This window comes from Phalaenopsis equestris, unplaced genomic scaffold (assembly GCF_001263595.1).
Source record: "Phalaenopsis equestris unplaced genomic scaffold, ASM126359v1 Scaffold000002, whole genome shotgun sequence".
In the NCBI taxonomy this organism is placed as follows: domain Eukaryota; kingdom Viridiplantae; phylum Streptophyta; class Magnoliopsida; order Asparagales; family Orchidaceae; genus Phalaenopsis; species Phalaenopsis equestris.
The window spans coordinates 58,528,259-58,545,794 of record NW_018164444.1 but is presented as its reverse complement, the minus strand read 5'-3'; the positions used below and the strand labels follow the sequence as shown (position 1 = coordinate 58,545,794).

Sequence of the window (17,536 nt, the reverse complement as noted above, 5' to 3'; positions counted from 1 at the left end):
GGTTCAGCATTTCGCTGCAGGGGTCAGCCTGCACTAAGGCTGGGTTAAGGCTGCAGCCTCCCCCTCCCAGTTTTTCAAGCTTTGATTCAGAATTTTCTCTCTTATCCCCTTTCTAAGGTTGTATCAGAGAACAGATGGTGCTCTGGTTGTATCTTGCTCCAAGGTTGTGAGTACCCTCGCCTATCTTCTTCCCCTCCCTCTTCCTGCTTGTTGTCGTGACGCCCAACCAGCCTTATGCTTGTTGTCGTGAGCTCCAACCAGCCAACTTGCTAATTAGGAGTGGACTCCCCCTCCTAGTTATCAACTACTATATAAACGTTAATTTCTTTGTTTAGGGTTCAATCTTTGCTTCAAAATTTTCTCCCATCTTTTCCCCTTTCTAGGATTGTATCAGAGGACAGACGGTGCTCTAGTTGTATCTTGCTCCAATGTTGTGATTACCCCCGCTTATCTCCTTCCCCTCCCTCTTCCTGCTTGCTGTCGTCACACAACCAGACTTATGCTTGTTGTCGTGACCTCCAACCAGCCAACTTGCTAACTACCATACCTCTATATCCTCCTTTGTTATCCAGCCGCAGCTCACCCCTTTTGTCCTCACCCTACGGTGTCTTGTGTTTGTGCTGTTATTTTTCCAATTATCAAGAGTTTTGTTCAAACACTTCCGAATTTCAGCAATAATATTTGCATTTCCGTTGCGATTTGGATTAACTCCGGTATCAATGCAAGAATTGCCCGTGATTAAAAAAAAAAAAAAAAAAATTCTGATCATTTGAAGGTATTATGCCTGTAATTATGATTTATATGGCTAGGATATTATAATTTACACTTCACTGATGAGCATTCAAGGAAATTTGATGAAAATGGTAACTATAACAGCGTGATGAAATTAATGTGCAATATGTGCCAAGGGTGATTCATAATTCATCCTTTTTTCTTTTTAACAACTACATTGTTAGAGTAGTAGTGCCCAAATTAACTTTTCTGACCTCTCCCACAAATAGCTGATACTATCCACATAATCAACAGGTTATTTAATATGTGGATCATTGATTATTAATTTCATGAAATCAAACATTCATTCTAGAAATATACTCTTTTGACGTTTGACTAGATGTTAAAGTAAAAATAAGGTATTCCCAATTTAGAATTAATGCATGGACAAATTTATACTTTAAAATAATTAATTTGACTTTAACTAATCAAGTGCATCATTATTATAATAAATTATACAATTCAAGTAATTTTTGTATATTTTACTATTTATAGTCACCAAAAGTCAAACCTCAAGATGAGTTTGGTTGAACCTGCAAGCATTAAACCCTTCCTTTTTTTTATATTAAATTCAAATATAAAACCATGACATACAAAAACTACAAGTACCATCATAATAATATAAACTATGCATTAATTTGGGCACTAGTACTCTAACAATGTAGTTGTTGAAAAAAAAAACTTCAGACGTTGAAAAAGATGAATCATTAATCACCCTTGGCAAATAATCATGTATACTCATGTTATTGAATTAATTTATTCTGACCTCTCCCACAACTAACGGTTACTATTTACACCATCAACAGCTTATTTAATATATTGAATTAATTTATTCTGACCTCTCCCACAACTAACGGTTACTATTTACACCATCAACAGTTTATTTAATATGCGGATCATTGATTATTAATTTCATGACATCAAACTTTCTTTCTAGAAACATACTCTTATGATGTTTGACTAAATGTTAGAGTACATAGATGGTATTCCGAGTTTAAAATTAATGCATGGATATATTTATACTTTAAAATAATTAATTTAACTTTAACTAGTTAATTACATCATTATTATAATATATATTCAAGTAATTTTTGAATATTTTACTATTTATTGTCACCAAAAGTCAACCCCAAGATGAGTTTGGTCAAACCTTCAAACATTAAAGCCTTCCTTTTATTTGAGATATTAAATCCAAATATAAAACCTTGACAGTTGTTAACAACAACATCCACAAGTACCAGTATAATACCATAAACCATGCATTAAAAATGTTATCATCATTATTATGATGTATTTGGGAAGACTTTTTCACAACTTTAGATATTGTTGTTACAATTCTCTTCTAATTGTAACTTTTGCTATTTTTCAAGAATTTTCGTGATGAGAATGGGGTTTTTAAAATCAGATCTGCTGAATAGTATGCATAGTAAGAAAGCTGCGACTGCTGACAGTAGCTTAAGAAACTAGCCATTCCCACAAATTTCAAAACAAACGTTAGCATCTTTCCCACGGATCCTAGTTTTTTAAGGGGTCAAATTTTTTACACATTCTTCTCCATTAATTTCAACTAAAAAGCACTTCTAATGTTAATTCTACTTTATGCAATGTATCCTTCCTACAACTGATTTGATATATTTATTCTCATTGTACCCTTAAATTGCTCATAGATCGATCTTAATACCCTCATTTCTTTCGCACCAATCCTATTGACGTGGGGCTGAGGGCTAGAAAAATCGGTCCCGCATAGACTGGCCTACCTTCTAATTGGGCGGGGATCTGTTGCCCTTTCCCTTTTCGCCCCGATTCTCCCACCTACCCTATTATATATTTGTTGCTTGCTTTTAGGATTCAGTTTTGTGTGTTATGATTTTAGATTCCTGGCCGCAAGGCATTTCCCCTTGCTAGAGCTTGTATCTGACAGGTGGAGCTCCTGTTATAGCTTGCTCCGAGATGGTGACAACCTCGACCCGTTTTCCCCATGCAATACTTTCCTTCTACCAGTTTTCCACACTCCCAACCATTGTTTTCCTCCCGACCCGCTTGTTGTGCCGCCACAATCCTCCTGCTGCTTCACCAGATATATGCTGCTCACACTCATCCCCTCTACTGAGTTGCACAACCCAATGGCCCCACTGTAGGACCGCAACCACCTACCACTCCCCCATACTAATCGTTTGGCTTCCTATCATTCTTGTTTTCCACCACCGGCCTGCAATTGTCCTGCTTTCCATTACAGCTTCCAGCCACCGACCCACCTACGTCCTCATCCACCCTGCTCCACTGTCAACCACCCATCCTGCCACTGTCGTCTAGGGATATTCCAAGTCGACCCCTAGCAAGATGCTACTATTTTGTTCTGTTTTTCGTTCCTGTTTCAGTCCCAACTGTGACCCTAGTTATTTTTCTTGATAATCTTTGATTTCCTATTATTGTTTGGGTTAACTCATATATCACCTACATTATTATAAATTTCCTGGCGGACCAACATTATTTCAAACAAACGATGTATTAATGTACAATCAAATTTAACTTTAGGTCATGAAAATTCAAATGACAAAAAACTCCATAGGAGACCACATGAACATGTAACTTTTCATGATAGAGATAAGATATATAAACCAATCACCTAAATAACACTTGATCCTTCAACATTACTGACTGGTTATTATAAATTCCACATCACTTGCTCTTACAGTTCCGCACATGAAATCACATTTAAAAGAAAACTTCATAACATTGAAACGTAAGAAATACATTAAACATAATCTATATTATAATCCAAGCAAAATAGGAAATTTGATTGTTTAGGTTTTGATTATGGATAGGGGTCTAACTAAGCTAAGCTAATTAATGAGTCAATTCGTCTCAATAAATAGCAAGCTTAGTGAATTTGATGAGCTAATAAACCAAGCTTGTGCCAGCCCCAGCCCGTTAACTCATCATCCAACTCATTTTAAGATAATATAAAATATAAAGTGCACTTAAAATATATTAAAGTTCAAAATTTTGAATATAATTATTAAAAAATTAAACAATTATATTTTGTTTCCTATATAAAGTGATTTTTATTATTTCTCATGGAATAGCCCATTTTTTTGTCATTTCACTATATCAGATGCTTGAATAAAAATCACATTTCTTTATTTATAATAAAAGAGCCGGCTCATGAGTCAGTTTGAACTTTTAGGCTTAAGCTCAAGCTCAAACTCAAACTCCATTAAATTAATCAAGCTCAAGGTAATATCAGGAATGGCTTGAACTTGGCATGACTTATCTACACCCATTAATAATGAATGTTAACCACAACCATTTACAAAAAAATAAAAAATACAAATAAATAAGTAAGCAGACATTTCGTGCATTTTAGTGGGATTTACATATGAATGTAGAGAACATATACTTTAAAAAAAAAATCACAAATTTTCATTTATAATAAAAGAGTAAGCATGTGAGCTAACTTGAACTTGTAGGACTAAGCTCAAGCTTGAACTCAAACTCGATTCAATTAATCAAGCTCAAGCTAAAGCCAGGAATGAGCTCAGATCAACTTATCTACACCCCTTAATTGTGAATGTTAACCAAATAACCATTTACAAACAAAAAATATACATATACAAATGCAAGCTATTTTTTTTTTCTAGTTCTTCACAAATAAAGAAATAAGCAAACATTACATGCATTTTAGTGGGATTTATATAGGGTTATAAATAGGGATAGATGTGCATCTCACATAAGCAAACTGAATATTTAGCTCAGGTTGCAATTTTTTTCACAAACTTTTGTTCAAGTTCATTAGTATTTTCTACATCACTATTCAAGCTTGGTGAGGAATCATCTGAATTTTTCATGCGCATAGCTTACTAAAAGCTAGTTATCACATAAAAAAGTGACTTCCAAGGTAATGAGATATCAAATCAAATACTAGTTAACTAAACACACTTAGCATACACAAATGAGCAAAAGTTTGCTTTTAAGTTCATTCATGATATTAGCTTAAAGATTGTGTTCAACTCATTCAACTAGACGAATGTGTGAAATTATATACAAAGAAAGATTAAACTACAACCTCCCAAGGGAGTATTGGACATCAATATATCTTTTGGCTTAGTTTTTTTTATTTAGATAGCACAAAGTAGTTGAATTTTTTTTTTTTTTTTTTTTTTTTTTTTTTTTTTTTTTTACTTGGATGTTAAAACACTTTTAGATGTTGTCTTTCCCCTTTTTTTTTTTTTCAAAATATGAATTCACAACCACCCAACCCCACCCACCATGTCAACCAACCCTCGTGCTTACCATCAACCAACCCTGTGCTCGTCAATTATCTACCCCTCCTTTAAACCGCCCAAACCCTCCCCCTTGTCTTGCTAACTGCCCCATATGTATGTCTATTCATGCCCAGACATATACTCGATATCCAATTGCTACATGGTTGTGCCCAAGCATGTCTTGCTCAACCTCACTCTCTTTTAAAGTAAAAAGAAGGAATAATAAATTTAAAACACAGCCATCATTTTCTTCCATGAAAAAACAATAAAAAAGTTATTGAAGCCTAATCACAAGTACATTCCACATTGTGTCAAATATAACAATATCATGACCATTAACAAGCCCGCAACAAATTATATAGAAGAAATCAATAAAAAAAAAGTATCAAAATAAGAAATCCGACATCGACACTAATACAAGGAGAGTTTTCCTTGAATTGGGTTGCCACATTTATGACATGCTTTAGTGAATTACAAAATTGAAAAATCAAGATAAAAAGCAAGATCAACAACTTTAATTCAATCAAAATAATAATTTAAATGCCTCAAATCATCTATTTATTTATGCTTCTATCCCAAAAGTAGTAGATATTATAGGCACAAGATCAATGTACCAATAGAAACAAATTTAACTGTTAAAGTAATAAAGTAATCCCCAGTGAATAGAGTCACGTGTCAGGTGAATAAACCGTGAAACAAAAACCCTGAAAATAGTGTCGCTTAAAGCAATATGGTTACAGTTCCTGAGGAAAAAAAAACAACACTTCACGAGTAACCATAAGTAGGACTACCTAACCAATGAATAATATGCATTTGGAATCCACCATTTATAGTGAACACACTTTTATTATTCAAAATAGTTTTGTTCTGTACCGGAAGGTTTACAGCGGTAGAGTAATGATTTAATATTTCAGCGTTGTATGAAGATCCAACACACGGACAGAAAAAGAAAATTAGCAAGGAGGTGACACCACAATTTTTAAGTAGGAAAAACCCTGGAAATTAAAAAAAATCACAAGACCTAGCCAAATCGAAGTAATTAACTATATAATTATAAGTACATAAGTCTACTGTTCTCCTAAATTAAATGAGATGAAATTACAAAGCTGATAATCACATATTTACAATAGTTGGTTAGCTCTAATAGCCATAATAAGGTTACATCAAATGTGGTTATTTGATGTATAAGCAATTGTTAGCCACAAAACATTAATTGATTGTTATAAAAGTAATTGATGATCATAGAGGCTATAGTTGGTAGTTGGAACAGAAACAGTTGACCACAAATATCAAATTGGAAGTTGTTATGACAGTAGATCACAAAAATCGTATCCGATGGTTGCAAGAGCAACAGTCAACCACACAGACCATAATTGAAAGTTGCAATCGTAATAATTAACCATAAAAGTTGTAGTCGATCGCTGCAAGAGTAGAAGTCGGCCACAAAGATCATAATCGAAAGTTGTAACAGTAGTAGTAATTGGCCACAAATGCTATAATTGGTGGCTGCAAAAACAGCAGTCAGCAATATGGTTACAGTTCCGGAGGGAAAAAAAAAACAACACTTCACGAGTAATCATAAGTAGGACTGCCTAACCAATGAATAATATGCATTTGGAATCCACCATTTATAGTGAACACACTTTTATTATTCAAAATAGTTTTGTTCTGTATCGGAAGGTTTACAGCGATAGAGTAATAATTTAATATTTCAGCGTTGTATTAAAATCCAACACACAGACAGAAAAAGAAAATTAGCAAGGAGGTGACACCACAATTTTTAAGTAGGAAAAACCCTGGAAATTAAAAAAAATCACAAGACCTAGCCAAATCGAAGTAATTAACTATATAATTATAAGTACATAAGTCTACTGTTCTCCTAAATTAAATGAGATGAAATTACAAAGCTGATAATCACATATTTACAATAGTTGGTTAGCTCTAATAGCCATAATAAGGTTACATCAAATGTGGTTATTTGATGTATAAGCAATTGTTAGCCACAAAACATTAATTGATTGTTATAAAAGTAATTGATGATCATAGAGGCTATAGTTGGTAGTTGGAACAGAAACAGTTGACCACAAATGTCAAATTGGAAGTTGTGAAGACAGTAGATCACAAAAATCGTATCTGATGGTTGCAAGAGCAACAGTTAACCACACAGACCATAGTTGAAAGTTGTGATCGTAATAATTAACCATAAAGGTTATAGTCGATCGCTGCAAGAGTAGAAGTTGGCCACAAAGATCATAATTAAAAGTTGTAACAGTAGTAGTAATTGGCCACAAATGCTATAATTGGTGGCTGCAAAAACAGCAGTCAGCCATAGAGGTCATGGTTGGAAATTATGACAATAATAGTTGGTCATAAAGATCATAGTTAGTAGCTACAAAAGCAGTAGTTGGTCATAGAGGGCATAGTTGGAAGTTGTGGCAGCAGGGGTGTAGACGAGTCAAGCAGACTCAAAAGCTTGCTCGAGCTCGACTCAATAAGTAGCTCGTGTACTAAACTCCATGATTAAACAAGCCAAGCTCCAGCTATCCCCTACATGACTCGTTAGCTCATGATTCGACTATTTAAAAAAATAAATATTAATAGAAAATATACTCAAAATATATTAAATTTGAAACTTTTATCTTTGAAGTATTAAAAATATATTAAAAATAATATTTTATATTTATATTAAGTGATTTATTATCATTTATCTCCTATTTGCTTAAATTATGTCATTTTATTAAAACAACACCTTAAATTAATATTATATTATCTTTTTTATAACAAAAAATTTGGCTCGTGAACCTGCTCGAACTAAGTAGACCTAAACTAGAACTCCAACACGAACTCGATAAAATTAATCAAGATCAAGCTCAAGCCGAGGTTGGCTCAAGCTAGATAATGCTTATTTACCCCCTTATGTGCAGTAGTAATTTGTCACATAAGCTTCAATCAATACCTGTAAGAGCAGCAGTTGGTCACAAAGAACGTAATTGAAAGTTGTGATAGTAATCGTTGGTTACAAAAGGCCATAAACGATGGATGCAAGAGCATCAGTCAACAATAAAGATCGTAATTGAAAGTTGTAATAGTAGTAGTTGGTCACAAAGACCAAAATTGGTAGTTGCAAGAAGAGCAGTCGGTCGTAGTTTAAAGCAACGAGAATAGTAATTAGCCACAAAAATTGCAGTTGGTGGATACAAAAGGTTATAGTTGAAAACTATGACAGAAATAGTTGTTCACAAAGGTAATAGTCGATAGTTGCGAAAGCATCAGTGACCACATAGACAATTGTTAGAAGTTGCGATAGTGGTAATTAGTTATAAAAGTTGTAGTCAATGGTTACAAGAGAAACAACATACCACGAAGGTCAGTTGAAAATTATGACAGTAAGTTAACCCACATAGACCATAATTGCTGGCTGCAAAAGCAGCATTTGGCCACAAAGATCAAAGTTGAAAATTGTAACAGTAAGTTCGCCGAAAAGACCATAGTCGGTGGCTACAAGAGCAGTAGTCGATCACAAATGACGTAGTTGAAAATTGTAACTAAGAATTGGTCAAAAAAGCGATAATCAATGGTTGCAAGAGCGGCAATCAGCAACATAGGTCGTATTTGGAAACTAAGACAGTAGTAATTAGCTAAAAAGGCTATTGTTGATAACTGCAAGAGCAACAATTGGTCATGTATGTCATAGTTGAAACATATGACAATAGTTGGTCACAAAGGCCATAGTTGGTGGTTGTAAGAGCAACGGTCGACCACAAAAGTTGTAGTTGGAAGTTGCAACAGTAGTAATTGGCTATAAAGGTCATAGTTAGTGGTTGAACCCCTACTCTTAGAATGGGTTTAATTTTACACCAAAGACAATACTTGTAGGAATACAGTATAAGGAATAATACAAGTGTTAGGAACAACAAATGTATTCTAGCTACGACGATCATCTACAAAATGGTTGTCGGTCGCCGGTGATCGATGACGGCGACTGGTGACGATCAATGATAGTCAATGGTGGAGGCGTCTACAAATGACGAAAGTTATCGTTGAGTTTTCAATACTAGAGTCATATGTTACAACTACATCTGTGATATGATGTTTACAAGTAGAGTTTGTCAGCAGTAAAGCAGTAATGGTTATATGTTATCAGATGTTATCGACATGTCTTCAATACATGTATTATATATTACAACCATATTTGGAATACGACATTTGCAAGTATGGGTCGCCAACAGCAAAAGGTCGACAACGTTAAACAATGATAATCGGAGGTGATCGACGGCGGACGATGGTAGGTGATCGACGGCGGACAACGGGCGTTGGTAGACGATAGTCAACGACTACAGAAGTCGAAAGTTATCGTCTATCTTCAATAAAAAAAGGGTTATTCATCCACTCCAGATAAAGAGATGAGGTCTATTTATAGACTGTAGGGGGGCATATTGATCTTTTATCAAATAACTTTTGCAACAATTTGATCGGACATTCTATATTAATTATCGCAATCATAGGGAATTTTTAACAATTTGAGTGTCTTAATGACCTCGAAATTGAGTGATATTAAACTCATTAGATTCCTCTCGTCGAGACACTCAATTTGACTATAAATAAGTCAAATTTGCAGTTCATTTGATCATTCAATTGGCGATATTAAACCTCTAAATGTGTGCTTTAATGGATTGATCTAGGCTTGATTACAATCAGATTAAATGAATTTTGGTATTTTTGGGCTCATCTTTTTGAGACAATTAGTTTAACTATAAGCCTGCTGAAAATAGAGCCCTAAATGAGCTTGTGTTTGAATATGAAATGTTTATTCTTCAAAAAATGCATCGAGACGCATCTAACATTAAGAGACGTATCTAACATTAAAACTAAGTTGCATGGGATTCTTTCGCAGAAGTGGATGTGGATTCAAAAAAAATCGATAGAAAAAGAAAACAATTCGAGAAATTAATTGGCAACAAGATACGAAATAAATCATATTAATATATTTAAGTTGAATTTATATAAATACTTTTCTAGAATTTCAAATATGTAGAAATTATTTCCACAGCATGGCAAAATTTTAAATGACTCTGCCCTTATTGCATTTAATTTCTTAAAGGTTCATCGTTTCATATTGATCAATTAAATTGTGCCACAACTTCATCATCAAGTTTAAACTCCACGTACTTCCTATAACTACCATAATTAATAGTAATTTTTTATTGATGTCCTCATGCAACTCATGCAAGAGGCATGAGAAAGAAAATGAAACGTTGAAGTATTAATATGCATATGGCATGAGAAAGATAATGAAATGTTGAAGTACTAATATGCATAACAAAGGATACTATGAATGAGCTGTAACTAAATCCTGTAAAAATAAAATGCATGCAATTCAAGCAAGTGGCATGAGATAGATGATGAAATGTTGAAGAACTGCATACATACTACATAATTAGTGTATATATGGGCGAAAACCCCTTTAAAGAAAATAAACCTAGATAGCCTAAAACTCACCAAGATAAATCATGTGCTTTTATGATTAACCAAATAGATGGGCTTCCTTAAATTTTAGTTTATTTTAAAACATTTACTATTAAAAAATTGATTGAAATAATGAGGTCACATAACCCTCGTCATAAGGTTGGCTTTAAAAATTTGTCCTTAATTAAACCAATAAACTAAAAATAAAATAAAAAACCATTCATCATAAAAATAATAACACCACATACTTCATAAAAAATTGTCATCAAAATGCTTAGGTTCATTCATTAACTACAGAAAATATAGTTGGTGTAGCATCACATCAAGGCATAAAAATTCAAATTCTATAATCAGCTTAAGTAATATAAGTTAGACTAGGTAGCAAGGCTCTTCAATATCCTATAAAGTGCAAAAATGATAAGCAATGAGACAAATCTACTAGAACAAAATAGGAAAAAAACAAATGTTGAAATTTGTTAGACCATTTTTCTGTAGTCAACACCAAAGCCTTAATCTCACTACGTGGGGTCGGCTACATGAATCCATTTTCTCCATCATGAATCCATTTTCTCCATTGACATTTTCTCCATTGAGTCCTATTTAGTTTCATATTTTCATTTAGTTCTAATAAATTAAAATCATTTTAATACAATAAGCCCAAGTCTCCTAGGTTTACCTAAGCCTTTCTTAACATAAGTCGAATCTAAAGCATTCACTCTCCTAATCGAATCATCAGATGGTCGAAGTTTAATGTGAACAAACCATCTAAGACGAGTCTCTCTAATTTTGTACATCCCACCTAATCATTCTCATCTCGGCAACACTTAACTTAGTATCATGTTTCTCTTTTAAAGGCCAACATTCAGAGTCATAGAGCATCGCAGTCCTCACCACCATCTTATAAAATTTTCCTTTCAATCTAAACGGTACTTTTCTATCACGCAAAGGGCCTGAAAAATTCCTCCACTTCAACCAGCCAACTTGAATTCTACTCTTAACCACTTTTTTGTAGTCAGAGGCAAAAAAAAACTTTAGATTAGCGAGCAACCCCAATAGCTAAGCTACTTTCTCACATAAGAGTGCCCTCCACGTGTAAGCATAAATTTTCTAATAATGCAGGGCACGTTACATGTCCAATATGAAAGTGTCAATGAAAGTTAAAAGATAAAGAGCTCATATATATGCTGCAAACTATGCATATATGAAAAAAATCAAATGCCCATTCATTAAATGTATGTTTTTAGTGCAGTGATTTTACTAATCAGATATATTAAACTTAAAAAGAAAAAAACAGCATATAACTAACTATCTCGTTTTCTAATTAACATGACTCTGCATTTTAAATCAGTGCACTCTTCACTATTCTCATTGTACACATCACAATAAGTGCTACAAGTGTTCATTTATATTAGTATGTCTAACTTACAACCTATAATATTTAAGAAACAAGAAATGCAAAGTTGAGCAATATGTAGGAGCCAGAGATAGGCCATGTCAAACTGTCGACGATCAGAGGTACAGTTCAACTTCTCAGCCAAATCAATTTGACTTTGGCCAATGATAAGTGGTTTCACCCTTCATAGGTTACCCTCAACACAGTGTGTATTAACTGATTACAAAAACAAATGTCAAGCAATAAGCACAAGGCAATGCTGACCACCATGTGGGAAAACAGGCAACATAACCAAACTAGCAAAATAGTGTGGTTGTCGATATTAAAACCGAAGTTTCAAGGTGTTAACAAAACAATGTACTACAAAAAAGGAAACAAATTTCGTATGTTAATATACTATAAACTGATTGTCATGCAAACTGCATATATAGATGCATGGCAGAACTGTCATCATCATTAGCCACCATATCCCAACAATTTGGTATCAGCATTATGAAGAAATCAGATGTGGTGCATATATATGCTACAAAAATGACGCTTTAATATTGCAGTTTTAATTTATAGTAAGCATCAAAGAAATCAAATTAAAACAACTACTATTTCAAAATTTAAATGAACTATAAAAAAGAGAAATTAAAAGTCGAAGAAAAAACATAGGAAAGATAGTGATAAACTACAAGAAAAACAAGAATGATAAGTGCAGCTAAAACTATAAACTATCAAGAGAAATCTAATATGAAACAATTAGTAGGACAGATCCAAAAGAACAGCACATAATCATACTTCATCCGACGGAAAAGTTACATCAATGGTCCAACCTAAAACATTTATGCATTTGATTGTTGACAAATACCACCAAAAACATAACTCGCATCACAATACAAACGCTTGTGTTATAACAATATATGATTGTAAGAAATGATAAAGCTTGATTGAAAACTTCATTGGTTAGAAAACTTTAGAAGACCAGAAGTTTTAGGTAATTAAATGGGAATAAAGAATCAAAGATTGAAATGCCAAAACAATTAAAGGAATGATATAAGTTGGAGAATAGACATTGGAGGCCTATGAGCGAAGAGGTTATGAATCATCTCGAACAGTCCTGAAGCAAAGGGGCTTAGAGTGCCAAAAGGAGCACAAACAGTTCAGCAAAAGAAAATAAAGCTCAAGTAATTGCTTTCCCATGAAAAGCAGGCATTCATTATCAAACACTAGAATGAACTACTTATCTATAATGAACATAATAGTTTTGACTTCTAATATAAATGCTCACAAATTTCAAATTCATATCAATTTTGCCAAAATGGTTGCCAATACAAAGATTTTACAAAACATTATGCAACTAAAAAATAAAAAAATGCAAATCAACTTCAAACGACCACTCCACCCCCCCCCCCCCCCCCCCCCCCCCCACCCACACACCACCCACCCGCGCGCGTGGGGGCGGGGGGGGCTTGAGCGAGCTCGTGTTCGGCTCGTTCGAAATAACGCGTGTTCGAAATCGATTCGTGAACAGTGTGTTCCCATTTGCCTGAGGAGTTGAAGCATAAAATAAAAACAAAAAATTACAAACTGCACTAGGTATATTAGGGATTCGAACCTGGATCAAATATATACAAAAGACTAACCACATTGCCACATGAGGTGTTATGCTTTAAACTTAAACATAAATATATATAATATATTATTATTTAAATAATATATGTAATATATTGTTATGTAAAAAGTTATATTAACAGGCTGTTGTTCGTGTTCGGCTCGTTTACATTTTGAGCTTAAAAATTTGTTCGTGTTCGGCTCGTTAGGCTCAACAAACGAGTTGAACACAAGCTACTTAACGAGTTGTGCACGAACAACGAGTCAAATTGACAGCCCTACACACACGCCCCACTCAATCAAAATACTGGAGAAGAAGTAATGATCTAAAACAAAAAACACCAATTATGATAAATAGTTATTGCACTCCAATTTAAGCATGAAGTCGTTAGAGAAAATAACAGGAAAAAGTATCAAACCATAATAATACATGGAAAAAACCAGAGCAGAACAAAATCAAAGCAAGATTTCATATGATAAAGAAATAATATGACAGTTATATGTAACAAATATAATGAACTTGAAAATAAAGTAAACTCCATGACATAAAGGAAAACTTGTTGTCCTTAATAACTTCTGCCTTGATAACCTAAATAATTTATGTATGCAAAGCTATCAATGAATCAGAATTCATTCATAAATTTAAGCAGTTTGTCAATAAAATTTAAACACAGATTAGATCAGCTCACTCTATTGAAGTCAGCTATCAGGGATATATGAACCCAGCCTTGTTCATCCATATAACTCCTCAAATATGTGTCTTTACATAAGTTTTCAGGGCTGCATCAATAACAGTAGAGATTTGGTACATTTATATCAGTAAGGGTCACAAAAAGTAAATCAAACAGACTCGCACCTGAAGTAGTAATCAATTTGCTTCAGCAGCATAGCACGCTGAGGATCTGGTGCAGGAATAAACATCACCGGTGGAGCTGGAACTGGAGCTGGAACTGGAGCAAACGGTAAACCTCTCAGGGAGTCAGGATGTGGAGGGGCCGGTACATAATAAACAGCAGGTGACATGTCTGTTCATGGGATCAAGGACTAAAAGTTCAAAAAAAAGACAATATGGATGTCAGGGCCAGCTTAATGGATTTGAGAAATACCATGAAATCCCATATTGTGACTGAAAGGCCTGGGCGGTGGAGGTGGGGCAATTAGCTGAGCTGCAACTGGTGGAGGCCTTGAGTAGGACCGAACACCCCACTGAGGATGCAGCTGTTGCATGGGGACATCTCTAACAAAATTCCGATGATTCCACTCATAACCCCCACGCTCAGGATCCCTCCTATTACCATAGCTGTTATACTGACCATTATTCCCCCGCCTGCCACCGCCATAGCCCCGGTGCTGATCATTCCCTCCGTGGGTTTGGTGAGAAGTTCCAGCAGTCCTCGATGAGTTATCCAAACCGTTATTGTTGTTGTTGTTGTTCTTGTTAGTAAGCCCCTTGGGAGAAGGTTGTCTGTCAGGCATTGGCTGGCTTATCTGTGATAAGGTTGGTGCAGGGGATGGCGTAGCCAATCCACCGTTAGGCATTCCGCCACTGTTGCTGCTAGCATCACTAACAGCATTTGTAGCCACATGTTTCATGGTTTTATGGCGAGAAGAAGATGAGGGGCTTGAAGTTAGACTAGGGATTGGAGTACTAGAAGCTGGCTTCGAGGTTGGAGAAACAGGTCCCTGGTACAACACATAAAACATAGTTCAAATTTGTTTGCAAAAAATAAATAAAATTTCGAGATCTCACCGGATGAACAGACACTGAACCATCGGGGAGGCCCTTCAGAGAATCCGAAGATGAAGATTTCGGAGAAGCCCTAGCGGACTCAGAGAGCGCAGGCCAGCAGAGTGCGTCCATGACGGCTCCCCCTTCGGTCGAGCCATTAGATGGCACGTTCCAGACAGTTTTCTTACCCCTGGCGGCGGCGACGGCATTGCCATCAATGACATGATCGGGGCTCTCAGGCGGCGGCGGCGGCGAAGGCGAATCTAGAGGTAACTTCTGCACCGATCGTTCCGATGAATCCCGCAAAGAAATCGGGTCGGCCAACGACGCGGAAGGAGCGGCGGCGGCGGCGACATGCGACCAGGAGGCGGATAAATTGCGGGCTGGCCGAGCAGAGCGGGGAGAGGAGGTAGGATCCACTGCAGAGGCCATCGGCAAGCTAGGGTTAGGATTTCAATTGGAGGGGACGGAGGTCTCTGGAGACGGGATTAGGGTTTCGGACCGGCGGAGGTAAACTAGGGTTAGCAGTCACCAATACATTTTTCCAAAAAGATGATCCGAAGATCCGAGCGCAGCACGAGGGCCGCTTTCTCTCCCTCTCCCTCCTCTCCCTCTCCCTCTCCTGCCTTCTCGCTGCTCTATATGGCGTGGTTTCTACGGTCGCTCCCGCTAGGAGCTCCTGCGAAGCGCGTCTTTCATGTATGTCCCCAATTTTTATACGAAGAATGTGGGCCTGCATGTGTTCGTTTGGGTATTACACTTTTGCCCCTGAGTCTGAGTTTGAGCTGTCAAAACGGCTCTTTGTTTCTAAGCCTCAAAATAGCTCGGGTTTAATTCTTAAATAGCTCGGGTTTAATTCATTCGTTAAATAAATGAATTAAACATAAACATTTCTTTTACGCTTCATGTATAAATGAGTCAGAGCAGAAACGAAACACTTCTGCCTCGAAAGTCTGAGTAGGAGTAGTCAAAACGGCTCTTCGTTGCCAAACAGTTCGTGTTTAGTTTTTTAAATAGTTCGTGTTTGATTCATTCCTTAAGTAAATGCGCCGAAAACAAACATTTTGTTTATGCTTGATGTATAAACGAGCCGAACACGCAAAATGATTTGATCGCTCGTGTTTGGCTTGTTCTAGCTCAAAATGATTAATTTTTTTATATGAATATAAATAATGAGTATTATTTTTAAATAATTTAATTGACTACAAGGCTACAAAAAATTATAATTAATTAAAATTACTAATTAAAATAGATAAAAATATATAATATTCTATTTAAATGAATATTTTAATATAAATAATAAGATTTAAATCTCGCCCTAATCTTAACATCTACGAGTCAAACATTAACAATTTTTTTGAGCTCGATATATAAATGAGTCAAACACAAACAATGATATTTTTTAACGAGCCGAACGTGAGTCAAGCGTTGACTCTCTTAAACTCAGCTCGTTTACACCCCTATTGGCAGCATTACTATAGCTGCAAAATAATTATTTATTCGCAAAGAGCTCGTGTTCGGCTCGCTAAACAAAAGAGTTCATAGCGAGCCGAACATGAACAATTTTTTTTTGTTCAAAATATAAACGAGCGAAACAAGAACAGTGATATTTTTTAACGAGCAGAACACGAGCTGGGGCGAGTTCGGTCGTGTTCGACTCCTTTACACCCCAAGTCCCAGCCCTAAATGCTCGGCTCGTGTAATTCCTCTTTCTTTGTTTTTTTGTGAGAGATAGTGAGGGCCTAGCCTAGCTTTATTAAATAAATGAATACTACAAATAAAATAATCCAGAGCAAAAATAGGAAAAGAACATAAATTCAAACAGAAACTAAAGAAACAATACCTTAGCATAAATCCTTAAAAATAAATGGTTGAAACCAAGTTCCCATCTAGATTTAAATGTAAGGAAATATAACAAAAGAGTTGCTAAACCTAAAACAAGGCCTACTAATGTAAAGGGCTAGAAAGTATCTGAAATATCAGTTAAAATATCAAACATACATAAAATCAAAATCAACCACCAAAAAAGACAAAATCAAAAATAAAAAATTCTATCAAAAAGAAACTCACGAGCTCAACCAGAAATCTATAAACCAAAAGAAAAAAAATACAAGAGCAAACATCACTAAAATACCAATGCCCAATATGACATCTAAAATACTCACGAAAGATCAGATAAAGTAGAATTGAATAAATCAGAAACTACACAAACAGTTAAAAGACGAAAAAATAATTGAAGTCAAGCAAAACCGTCAGCCATAAAAAATAAACCAAACTCATCAGCCACCAAAAAGCAAAGACTAAATCTGAGTGAAC

At 35.3% G+C, this 17,536-nt stretch overlaps 1 protein-coding gene across 1 annotated transcript in view; it reads right to left on the bottom strand.

The window, feature by feature from the left end:
- Positions 1 to 15,912, bottom strand: part of LOC110022661 (la-related protein 1C) — a 34,977-nt gene extending 19,065 nt beyond the window's left edge. The window contains exons 1-4 of the mRNA XM_020721726.1: positions 15,242 to 15,912; positions 14,598 to 15,174; positions 14,348 to 14,516; positions 14,181 to 14,271 (exon numbers count right to left, since the gene is read on the bottom strand). Coding sequence (XP_020577385.1) covers positions 14,181 to 14,271; positions 14,348 to 14,516; positions 14,598 to 15,174; positions 15,242 to 15,652 — 1,248 coding nt within the window. The 5' untranslated portion in view covers positions 15,653 to 15,912. The remainder of the gene's footprint in view (positions 1 to 14,180; positions 14,272 to 14,347; positions 14,517 to 14,597; positions 15,175 to 15,241) is intronic.
- Positions 15,913 to 17,536: the final 1,624 nt, after the last annotated feature.